We start from the raw sequence: 13,029 nt of genomic DNA, 5'->3' as shown, positions 1-13,029 counted from the left end.
CTTTAAGAGATACTTGATTTTTAGTTCGTCCTTTCAGTACTTGCTGCAATCACAGTAGGCAGTTCCAATTTCTCCTGCTGTTTAAATATCAGCAACCCATCTTTACTTAAAACTGATAGAAGTAATTGTGTCATGTGCTTGAATGGAATAGTGATTAAGTGGCCTGGTGCCAGTTTGAGTATTAGTCTTCCAGTTTTTCCAGAAGCAAACTTTAGGACCATCTTCTTCGGTGCTTTAGTTATATGGGCTGCCTTTTTTTTCCACAAGACTGGCCTCCTGTGAGTTCAGATGTTTTGGTGATGTGCAAGGTCAGATTCATACTTCTAATTAGCCATTGTGTAGTGATTAGTATAAGTGGTTAGTAGAGGCATAGAGTCCCATATGACAGGCACTAGCTATGTGTGGTTGTTTGAATGCATTAAAATGAAGTGAGATTAAAATTTCAGTTTCTCAGCTGCAGTGGGAATACTCCAAAAGCTCAGAAGGCACATGTGGTGGTGCTCCTGTGTTAACTGTGGAGGTTCTGCTGGCCAATCCTACTGAGAGGCTCCACACAGCCATGATCTTTGGCATATGTGATAACATGGTGAGACACAGAAGACAGTTGAATTTCAAGAGGGTCACTCTCTGGAAGTGCCCAGGACTGGGTTTGAGGGAGGCCGGGGTTTGGATAGTTTTTCTCTAACATGGTGTTAGCACCTCTGTGGCCACAGAGGATTGAGGGGTCTAAGTCCACAGAAAACACAGTCTATGACCTTCTTCCCTTTGTCATAGGATCTGGCCCATTGTGAAGGAAAGGAATGAGTAAGGGAAGAAGGTGCTGTGATGTGGCACCCTTCCAAAAACTCTTCTTGTGTCACAGCTCTACTTCTCATTTTCTGAAGCACCTTTTCCTTTGAAGGGATTTCATGCTACATTCTCATTCTTTGGCCACTTGTTTTTCCCTTTGTTCTGCCTCTGAGGCTTTAGATCAATGAACAACTCTGATTTGGTGCTTGGCATAGGTGGATGAGCCGATTATTTTATAGTTTATCTGAATGCCTGTTACTGTTCTAGAGACGATGCTATTAGCAGGTAATACATGTTAAGGACTCACTGTGTTCTAGCCTTGGTTCTGTCTTCAGACATCTGATCTTATTTTATAGTTACGAAAATCTCTGACATGGCTATAGAATGGTTGAAGTTATATCTCCATGCTAATGCTATCACTTGCTAGCTGTACCTCTGTCTTTTAGTTAAAGGAAGTTCATGGTACTTATTTCTATATTTTTTTGGGGGAATGTTAGGATTAAATAATGACACAGGGGCCACTTAGAATAATATTGCATATTAATTTAATTTATACTCAATACTTATTATTGTTATCCCTAATTTTACTTGCATGGAAATGTGGCTTTAAGAATGTTAAGGAGAAAAAAAAAAGCAATATGACAGATTAGATGCTGCCTCCCTGTAAGGCAGTGAATGAAAAGTCAGGGTAACAAAGAATGAAATATTGGAAGAGCATTGGCAGTCACAAAGACAGTAATAGGACAGCTGAATAATGTAGAGCAACATGACAGTAAGGTAGTGCAGAGGACCGAGAAAGATGTGGGTCTAGTGCATGGCTCCCTAGTGTGTGGACAGAATTAGATCGAGCCTCACTCAAAGGATAATCCAAGCATTCCTGGTGAAAGGCACTCACAGTCCCACCCATGGGCCAAGCCCACAGTTCTAGTAAGCCTTAAATCCAGGGGTCCCATAAGACTTGGGGGGAGGTGTTAGGATTCCTACAAGGTTCCTACTGTGTGATAGGTCAGCAGTGGTAAGGAAGTCATTTGTAATTCCCCACATCTCCAGGCTCTTGCTGAGTAACATCTTTGAGAAGAAATCTATTGTTTAAGACTGAGTTAATCTGAGTGCTGATAACAAGGAATAATCACAAGTTAGGGAACCAGGGAGCCAAGGAGCCAAGGAGCCAGGAATAACCTATGAGAATTCCAGAATGAGAGAGAGAGAGAGGGACAGAGACAGAGACAGAGAAAGAGAGGTTCTAGACAAATGCTGACATGCTGAAAACTTCAGGTGGCAAGAACCTTTGCTTGAGTAGCAAAGGTGTGTAGTAGTTCAGCCCTTAGTGACTAGGAGGGACAGCTGTAGAGTCTATGAGAATTGTGAGATCACTGGGTACCCCAAACTCTGGAGCCATGTAACTGTCACAAAGTGCATGGCTGACAGGACAAAAAACTGAAGCCTTAGCAGCATACTTGGCTCCCACAGCCTTAGCTACCTGGAACGGTGTTTAGCCATGAGCAGGTGCACCTATACGGATCTCAGTGCTCTGTGTGCCTCGTGTATTTTAATGTATTCAGGAGACACTGCCTGTACAGGACATTAGCTAACGTGAGGGTACTGACTGGGGAGTCTGAGGAGCATCAGTGAGCCTGCCTGCCTCACAGACTGCAAGGCTGTGCACGGCCAGCAGGGGCGTTTGGTATGTGAAGAAGGGAATAGAATCGAGAAGACACCTGACACTTGATGGGTCTGGGTTCAACAACAGCCGTCATGATATAAAAAACAAGAGCCCATTTTTAGAGGACCCACAAAAAAGCCACTGCAACACTTCTTTTTTCTTTTTCTTTGAATTTTGTTTTCACTACATGGTTATTGATTTGTTTTTACTTTATTTGTTATTTTAAAAGAATTGTTTCTTATTCCTTTTATTATATTTATCTGATTTTTAATTAAGTTTTCTGTATTTGGAGAGAATTGTTTTTAGAAAACACTCTCTCTTTTCTTTCCCTATTTTTAATATTCTTTCCCATTCTTTTTCCTTTCTTAATTTGAACATGCATATTCTTTTCCTTCTCTGACTCTTTCTAAATTTCATTCATTTACAATGTTTGCTTCTGCCCTAAGAATTTTAACTTCACAGCACTCTCTCTCTCTCTCTCTCTCTCTCTCTCTCTCTCTCTCTCTCTATATATATATATATATATATATATATATATATATATTCCAATTTCTGTCCTATGGTCATTGGTGGTGTATGAGTTGGCTTCAGTTTATTTAAATTGTGTCTGTGCCATGTTCATTTTGGTCTTCTTGCTGCTGTGCCAGTGGCTGATTTTCTTCTTGAATACCGTAGAGATTGGTGCCTGAAGGGAGGGCTGCTTACTGTGAAGATACTCAAATAAAATCTTAGGAGATATTCAATATAACAGATATTCTAATCATAATATATAAAAACAAAAAGCAAGACAGCACAATGCCTCCAAGAAATCATAACTCCTCAATTACAAAATCCAAGGATACTGAAATAGTTGAAATGCTAGACTAAGAATCAAAAAGTTTACTTCTAAAAATATTTAGTGATTTCAAAGATGAAACATATACATAGATGAATAAAGGAAGGAAATAATTTCAAGATGTCCATAACAAAACCAGCAATACAGAAGAGAAATTCAATAACATGGATGAGAAAGTCAGCAATAGAATCGAGAACTTGAAAACAAAAAGCAACCGAACAAGTGTTGGAATCAAAAAAATTCAATCAAATAAAAAAATACAGTTGAAAGCATCAGCAATAAACTAGATACACCAAAAGAGAGAATATCAGAGACAGAAGACAAAGGTTAAGTAAATTCTACATTTGGATATCAATAAGTGCAGAAAACCAAACCAAACCATTACCATCACCAAAAACCCAACAAGAATGGCTATAACATCTGAGAATTCTGAAGTAGGCAAAAGAGACCCAACATAAGAGTCCATGGCATAGAATAAGGGGCTGAGACTAAAAACTTTAAAGATGTAGAAAATCTATTCAATGAAACTATAGTTGAAAATTTACCAAATACAGGAGAAGAAATGGACATCTAAGCATAAGAGGCATTTAGAACCCTTGTTAAGTGCAACTATATAAGAATTTCTCTGTGAAATGTTGTAGTTCAAATGATTAAACTACAAAACATACAAAAAACATTAAAAGATGCAAGAGAAAAATGCTAACTCAAAAAAACAAATATATTGAAATAACATTGGACTTTTCAATAGAAACCTTCAGATCTAGAGAAATATAGAATAATATATTTTAAGCCCTGAACATAACTAACTTCCAGCCAAGACTACTCTATTCAGCAAAGCTATATTTAAAAACCAATGGAAAGATAAAAAGCAAAAATCTAAAGACAAGCATGATCTAAAGTAATTTGTGACTAAATATATATTACAGAGGATACAAAGGAATCTTACCCACAGAGGAAGAAGAAAGCCTTAGACAGGAAAGTGTAGGAAAGAACTTCATGAAAGGAGTAGATGAATGAAGGAGAATTAGAAAAGGATTAAATCATGCCAATCTTAGGAAATCAGCAAGGCCTTAATATAAATATAAGACAAAGAAAAGAACAAAGGGTGATTGAACTAGCCAGGAGACCGCTAACAAAATTACAGGGACTAGAAAACATCTCTCAACAATGATTTTAAAAGTAAATGGTGTCAATTCTCCAATTAAAAGACACAGATCATTTGAGTGCAAAAACCAAAAAACCGGGATGCAATATTTGTTGTTTTGAGTGACATCCTTTACTAGCAAATAACCAGAGCCTGGGAGTGAAAGGACAGAGATCTCCATGACAAAACGATAGCTCAGATCAAGCTGGAGTAAGTGTGCCTACTTCTGATAAAGTAGTTCTCAAGCCAACACTTGTGAAATAGAGATGATAACTCATGTTACTAGGGGAACCATCCGTCAGGAAGATACGAGGATGGCAAATATATCATCCTAGAGTTAGGACAGTTAATAGAAAATTTCAGATATTCCAAGTGAGGATGACATAGGTATAATCTGGAGAGAGAAAACAGACTCCCACGACTGGACTAGGAGCCCCAAACAAAGAGGTAGGGTGAGGAAGGGTTCACATTTCTTGACTTGGTGCTTACTAAGTTACAGAATTACAAGATCAAAGATTGGCTCCTTTGTTTAAGAAGTTTGAAAGGGGTCAATGAACAACATGAATAAATGCCAAGAAATATCATATGCAGAGTGTTAGATGCATTTATAGAAACAATGCACAGGATGCTACTAAGAATGGCTCTAGGATTTCTGGATCAAGATACTTGGTAGATGGTGTCTTTGAATAAAAGTAAAAATGTGGGCTGGTGAGATGGCTAAAGGGGCAAGAAGACTTGCTGTGCAAATGTGAATACTTGAGTTCACAGCCACGCAGTAATATAAGCATCCAGGTGTGGCTGGCTGCTCATGGGTCTGTAACCTTGTGTTGTGTGGCAAGGGTAGAAACTAAAGTATCAGCAGGGCTTGCTGGCTGCCAGCCTATCTCCAGGTTCAAGAAGAGACTCTGAATGCAGGCAATAATGTGGCAAATGATAGAGTGATATCCTCCTGTAGCCTCTGCATGTGTTTACACAGGCGCATATAGATACACTCACACATGAACATATACCATACTCACGTACCACACATACACACACACACAGACATAGACACAGACAGATACACACACACACACACACACACACACACACACACACACACACACACACAGAAGAGCTTAAATTGCTCGAGGTTTTTAACATGTTAGTTTTGATGTTTATGAGGCTGTTGGAATGAAAGACAGCCTAGCTATGTAGACAGTTACAATCTAGCACATCCTGAATATCTGAGAGTTACAACGAAGAGAAAGCATTAATTGTCTTGAAAAAATCCTGCTGGAACAACTTTAAAAATTTTTTAAAAAAGATATATATATATGTATATTTTATTTGTATATATATTTTGTATACACATAACACATACATATATATAGCTATATATATGTGTGTATACACATATATGGACATCTTTACCTTCCACACTCCTGACTTGAGTTTTAAAAGTTCTTCCCACATTAATTACAAGGGTTCTGCCTATTCACCCTGGCAACTTCTAATTCAATTATCTTTATAGAAGTAGGCACCGAATGCTAAGCTCATTTGTTTCCATTTTGCAGCAAAGAGAAAGGCATCCTCAGCAGGTCTCACAGTTAGCACTGCCCTCTAGAGGTCACCTGACCTGTACCTTTCTAGTGACTTCTACCTAATATACCTAATATGGATTGCACAGTCATTTATGATAAGTGAACCTTTTCACAGGGTATTTCATGGCTGTAAAGATTAATGAAAACCAAGTACGAACATGTGAGTGGAAGCAACTGTCTTGGAAACAGTTTTAACAAAAGCTGAAAAATCACTGTACATCAAAATTGCCTGAGCAAATATTCTAAATTCGCTTTTTTTTTTAAAGGAAAACATTTCTTCTTTGTGTGCATATGGTTTCAGGGCTGCCCACTCTTCACTGGACAGCAAGTAAGGGGGCCCATCCCATGTTTGTGAATATACATACATATACACATACATACATGTAATAATAATAAGAAAAAGAGACTGCCAACTTGAGAGTTGGGAAGCATGAAAGGGATTTGAAGAAGAGTAGCTGGGAGGGGCCAGAGGGAGAAAAGGGAGGAAGAAAAGGGCTGTAATTATATTTTAATTAGAATATAATAAAAAGTTTCTTCTAGGAGCTCAAAGAGTCTAGACAAACTGTACAAGTTTTAATACTCATTTGAAACCTTGAATTTACTATTTCTTTAGAGAACATCTGTGATCCTGGTGTCAGGAATGAAAGTTGACAAATATGTACATCTTCCATTCACTAGTAGGGAAGACACTTCATGCATCACTGTTTTCAGTAGATAAAAAGCATATAATTACATGGAAATGAGCATTAGCAGGTCCAGGATACTATTGAAGCCAACTGTATTTGTGTAGAACAGTGGGTCTCAGTGTTTTGAGTTTCACACACCTACTGAGTAGTGAGGTTGTGGGGATAAATAATCTTTTTTTGCCCCCCCCAAGACAGGGTTTCTCTGTGTAGTTTTGGTGCCTGTCCTGGATCTTGCTGTGTAGACCAGGCTGGCTTTGAACTCACAGAGATCCGCCTGGCTCTGCCTCCCGAGTGCTGGGATTAAAGGCATGTGCCACCATCGCCTGGCTCCAATAACCTTTTTTGTAGCCAATAAAACATTCATGATTTATTTATTCATGTATGTATGTATGTATGTATGTATGTATGTATGTATGTATGTATATATATACACGCTTGTATGTTTTAGACAGTGTCTCATTATCTAGCCAAGGTTATCCTTGAATTGGTCATTCTACTGTCTCAGTTTCCTAAATCCTGGGATTACAGGCATGGACCACCATCACTCTAGTTTATCAAAAGGCATTTTCACACTCAAGTATAAAAAGGACATTGTGTGGCAGTGAGTGCTTGCATCCAATAAAAGCCACAGACACACTACAGTTGCCAGCATCCCTATAGTGAGATGTGGTATTGGGATGGGCAGAATTGAGCTTAGTTCACCATTGTTGTCCTGGCTCATAAAACCTCTCATGTTATACTCCTTCCTAGAATTTCCCATCTGTGGGACAGATGCTACTCATCCCAGTCAGGACTGCAGGGCCTAGTGATGGTTGAGTCACAGGTTAAGGGGAGTCAGTGTATCCAAATGAACATGTGGCTAGCCACCTGTTAGCCTGAAGCATTCCCAGTGTTTTCTAAGGGAGCAAGTGTAGTCATACTTCAGACCTCTGAAGAGAGGATATGAACAAATGGTACTCATCTGTCTGGGATCCTGATGAAACCCATTCTCGGAATGAAAGGGAGAAAAAGTGAGCCACAGGTACCAGTAGGTAAAATGATACTCAGCGTAACACCTCACAAGAATCTCAAACAAGCAAAACAAGGCCACAAAGGAGCATATCTTCTGTCTTTGGTCAGCCCTTGTCATCTCCTTCTAGCACCTGCTACTCACAGGACTTGCAGGGAACAGCTGTCAAAGCAGAATAGAGTTTGCACAATTCCAGCCCCAGCACCGAAAAGCCGAGGGTTAGGAGGACAGGATTCCCTACGACAGGCAGCAGCTTGGTTTCCAACACAGTGAGAAATATGCTTCTGTTGTAGTTATCCACTTAGGGGTTTGATCCTTGTTACGAAATCCAATCAAAACAGTTATCAAAATTAACTGAAAGTGGAATCAAAGTAGATTTATGGAAACTGACTGCAGACGCCTTTTCCTTCCTTTTTCTTCTTCTGATGTGACTGAAGGCTTAGTGCAAACTCAGCTTCTGATACTGTTCCTAGGGAGGTATGTGGGAATGGCTGGCTCAGATAGCTCCACCTCCCCTGCAATTTCATATGCAAATGCTCACAGAATCTTACACGCGCTCATGAAAGGGAGGGCAAACTGTGGTTGAGGCAAGAGACAGAGGAAGACTGAGGATGAGGTAGTTGGCTTAGTGCAGCATCCGTCAGGCTCCTAGCACTGGATTTAACCATTCTGGTTAGAGGAGGAGTGGACCTATGGGTTTGCTCTGAGTCTATCTTCCAACTGAAAAGCTAGGGACTCATAGCAACTATCTTCCTAGGTTGCACTGAGTTTTCTAAGGCACAGGTGGAGTGTTTCTGACTGTGTCATATGGGAAAGATGAGTCTTGTATAGTGATATTGCAAGATACCATCAATAAAAGAACAAACAAATAAGACCAGGTGTCATTCAGTATTTTACTTAAGATCCAGCTTTAAGGCTGACACAAGGTGGGTTTAGAACCAGGTAACAAAACTTACATTGTGCTGGGGAGAGAAACAGGGAACCTAGAATTCTTATACTATCATGTTTCAAAGATACTTTTTTGTGACAATAGGAAATCTGGAGAAGCCCAGCCAGGATGGACATAGGCAGGCAGCACTTGTGTGTCTTGGTAATGAGCGTGATCCTGGGGCTATGGATGTGAAAGACCCTCATGATAGGCAGGTCACCTGGAACCCAGTTTTGTAAAGCTCACTTACTTCTTAATTTTTTTCCTCTCTGCTACTAGCCTTTTTCCTCACAGTTATGGCCTCCAGGAATTTCCAGAATGGTCTGAAAAATACAAAGAGTCTATTTTCTAGTAACTGTCCCCTTTATTGTTATCAGAATACCAAGAAGAGTGGAGAGTATTGTGATGTCTCAATCTTTTGAGCCAGGTTTACAGAGATTATAGAAGTCTCTTCAGCCCAGGAGGAGTCCTGTCCAGTAATAGATTTTGGATGTTAATAGTATGACAAGTCAAAGCAAAGTCTTTTCTAGGCTCCTACCAACTCAGACCTCCCATAGCTAAGAAGTGTATTAGGCTTCTGGAAGTTCAAACTGTCTACCCTTTACATATAATAGTGAGGACTGGGCATGGTCAGGGCCACTTAACAAATCACCTCTATATACAGAAGGAATAAAGCAGTTATTTGCAATATTTTAGGGCAATGAAAAAAATTTACTTTGTAACTACTAAATGATGGACAGAGGGACATGGATCAGAATTCATTATGGTCCTAAATAACTTTATGGCTTAATTTACATTTATATTTTATTTATGTTTTCATTGTTCTTGTCTGCTCATTACCTGTCATACCCATAGCATCTGCAAAACATGACCAACTTACATTCTTCTGCAGGGAACAGAACAACATATGGGTGAGGAGGCTAAGGTTGCTGTTGGGCTCAACAGATCTTAAACTTCTCATTTCCTACCTAGAAAATGAGTGTGAGTATATGTGTGTCTACACAAGTGTAAATGTGTGTGTGGAGGCCAGAGGACAAGCTCACATGTTCTCTAGATGCCATCCACCATTTATTATTTACTTATTTAATTGTTTTTTTGGAGACATGTTCTCCCATAAGCCGGAAGCTCATCAAGTATGTTAATCTGGCTGATCAGCAATCCCAGGGATCTGCATAGCTCCACCATCCTGGAACTAGATTACAACTGTGTACCACCACACCTAGCTTTGTTAGGTACAGTATGGAGACTGAACTCAAACCTCACTTGGCCAAATGAGTGGTTTCCCCAGCTCAAGAATATCTCTTTTGAATGGTTGCTAATGAAGTAATGTATATAAAAGTGGGAGTTGTTACAGTCATATTCACACTTCCCACACTGAAATATACTTGGCCTGGGGACAAGAAATGATCTTTATCTCCAGGTTATTGTAGCACATAACAGATAGCCAGTGATTAATCAAAGAATCAAGAGATGACAAGTTTTCACTGTCATGTGATCTCAGGCCATGCCTATCCACTGAAGATTGGAGATTTTGGACTTACTTAGCAAATATAATAAAATACATTATGAAATATTTTAAGTCTTTAACATATTATTATTATTATATACATGGATCTCTTGTTTTCAGTGACATAAAAATTATTTAAGTCTTGGCAATTATGTAACCGTTTTAACTTGTATGTATAAAAGAGTCACATAACAGACTTATTAAAATGCAGAATCCTAGGCCTCATCCCTGGAGATTGTAATTGAGGAGATCTGAAGTAAAGCTCAGAATTTTTTTTGTTTTAATTTTATTAACATTAAAACTTCCATCCATGTGGGATGAGGGAAGAAGTAATAATTCAGATGGTTCAGCTTCCAGGAAAGTTGCAAAATGGCAGAATGAGTCACGAATTACTCTGGAGGAAGTGGGGGTAAAGGAGAGTTGAGGGGATGTTTGCCAACTCTGGGAGCCTTACTTCTTCTCTGAACTGATTTTTTCATTGACAATTGTGGGAACTTCTACTTAGGAAATGACTTTTAAGATTCCAGGACTTGACTGGCCCATTCACCTTAAACTCTGCTCAAGACACGTGACTCCCAATGCTGCACAGTGAAGGCAGAGATACAAAATATGAGTGTACAATGCCTTATTAATCCAGAGTGTGAAGGAGCGTGTGGCCACAGTGCTGTTCAATGGCACTTTTTGTGGCCCTAACATGGTGCATCATGAAGCATAGATGAACTGGAGATCTTGGTTTTATGGGGCAAATACAGTGTGTGTTTTTTTTTTTTTGATTGGTGATTTCAAAGCCCAGAAATTTTATTTAAAAGGCTCCTTGGGTATTTCTTTCTGATGAAATAGAGTGTCAAACTAAATTTTGGGAAACCTACCAGGCTCAGTGCTCTGCAAGTTGTCTTGTACATAGCAAAAAGATATTTCAGTGTATCAGTTTGGTTTTATGGATGACAACTGAGCAACTAAGACATTGTGGGAACAATGAGTTTAACCAGAGAAATCTGAATTATATGGTGTGAGGTAGAAAGAATCGAGAAATTGAATGTCTGAAAAGGACAGTAAGAAAGTGGAGGGTCACCCAAAGCCCCAGCCCTAGTGGTTAAGTCACCATATGCAGGATATCCCACAGACTGTGCCAAGCGGTTGCTGAGAGAAACTGCAAAGCCAGCTGTTGGCAAGGTCTGGAGAAGCTGCCTACCCCAGACTTACCTCAGAATTGTTCTTGTTTGGTGGAGCCAGTGTCATAAAGAGCAGCTGGAAGCTACATCTGTATCTGTCACCATGTCTATCACTACTCTGACTTCTTAATTACTCCTGTAATTTTTGCATTTAGACAACTGTAATTCAGATCCACGTGGAGAAGCCTTCAGATATCAGTCAACAGACAGAATATCCTGATGCATTTTAATGCATTGTGAATAACACATCCAGCACATTTCCATCCTGCTGCTTCAGGGCTGAGTGCTGGGCATTGGCTCCACTTGAGTTTCTGTGTATTTCAAGTACACTTCTGAGAGAATTCCAATGGCTTTATTACTGAGAAGGTTGCTACTCTGCAAACCCGAGTATTTTTGTCATGTTGGGAAAATGTGCACTCTGAGATATGTCCTCGAGACAGGCTGTCAGTAATGAATGATTAAAAGACAATACATGTAGATGTGGTATAAATGGAATATATTTAGAGTCGCATCACTAGGGAACATGGCATTTTTCTAGTTCAGCCAGTGGAAAACAAGGAACAGTTATGTGTATACTTAAGATGGATATTCCCAGTTAGCCTCGGAAATGGCCTTGGTGATGAAGCACCACAGCTACTAGCTGTCTGTTTGCCAGGGAAAGGTGGAGGGTGCTTGGGACAGGATCAACAATGGCCCCTGAGGTATTAACCCAGAGTCTGTAGATACTGCCTTATGGATGCAAATGGAATAATCACTAATACTTTGTAATTTTTGTATTTATAAAATATGTCATAACTATAAAAGGAAACTTTAGATGTGGTAGTTAAGGATCTTGAATTGGTAGTTGGGTTTCTGGATATTTGGGCCTGCCCTAAAAACTCTATCAATAAAAATCAGAAGAGTGTTAGATATAGGGATAGGGATAGGAGTAGATACTATAACCACTGAGGCAGAGATGGGACTGACATGGCCCCAAGTCCTAGAATGCTAGTCACCACCCTAAATGGAAAGAGGTTCTCCATGAGGGTCTCAAAGGAGCATGACCTCTGCTCACACTTGAAGTTCATTCTGGAGATTCTTTTTTTTTTTTAAGTTGTTTTCAGGTTTATTGAAAATATGACAGAACAGATTCAAATGGCTCCACATGGTGTTTTGAAATTCATCCCAACTGTAGGCTGAGTGACCTGCAGGTTAGAAAGGCTGCCGAAGTCCAGAAGCTTCAGCATTTCCTTGGTGTCAGGATCTACCTCAGTGATCTCCTGATCTAGGGCTGAGACCTCAGGAACATAATTATCTCTCCTTTCTCTCTCTTCTTCCTGCAACTTGATAGAGATACCTCTCACAGGACCTCTCTGAATCCTCTTCATCAGATGTGTGACATAGCCGGCGATCTTGTTGCAGAGTTTCTTGCTGGGGATAACAGCGATCTCTTTGCACACGCACCTGTTGGTGTGGAAGTCATTACCCAGGCGCGTGTAGTACTTCTCGATGATGACCCAGGACACCTTCTTTACAGTCTTGATGTGAATGCGGCCTATGTTGACAGGTCCTGGTAAAAGCCGTTCTGGAGATTCTTAATTTGAATCTTTAGTCTCCAAAATGGAGAACTAATTCCTGTCACTTTAAGTTACCAAGTCTGTGTTGTTATAGCAGCACAAGAAACCAATGTATTCCCCACTTCTGCCATCCATTTTCCCTTCTGTTTGCCTCCAT

At 39.7% G+C, this 13,029-nt stretch overlaps 1 protein-coding gene across 1 annotated transcript in view; it reads right to left on the bottom strand.

Moving 5' to 3' along the window:
- Positions 1–12,446: 12,446 nt before the first annotated feature.
- LOC131907822 (small ribosomal subunit protein eS17-like) overlaps positions 12,447–13,029 on the bottom strand; it is a 116,425-nt gene continuing 115,842 nt past the window's right edge. Inside the window, exon 2 of the mRNA XM_059258906.1 lies at positions 12,447–12,889. Within this exon, the coding sequence (XP_059114889.1) occupies positions 12,447–12,889 (443 nt within the window). The remainder of the gene's footprint in view (positions 12,890–13,029) is intronic.

The sequence above is a fragment of the Peromyscus eremicus genome, chromosome 4, assembly GCF_949786415.1.
Source record: "Peromyscus eremicus chromosome 4, PerEre_H2_v1, whole genome shotgun sequence".
In the NCBI taxonomy this organism is placed as follows: Eukaryota; Metazoa; Chordata; class Mammalia; order Rodentia; family Cricetidae; genus Peromyscus; species Peromyscus eremicus.
The sequence above is the reverse complement of the archived record's forward strand: the minus strand, read 5'-3'. Positions and strand labels throughout refer to the sequence as shown.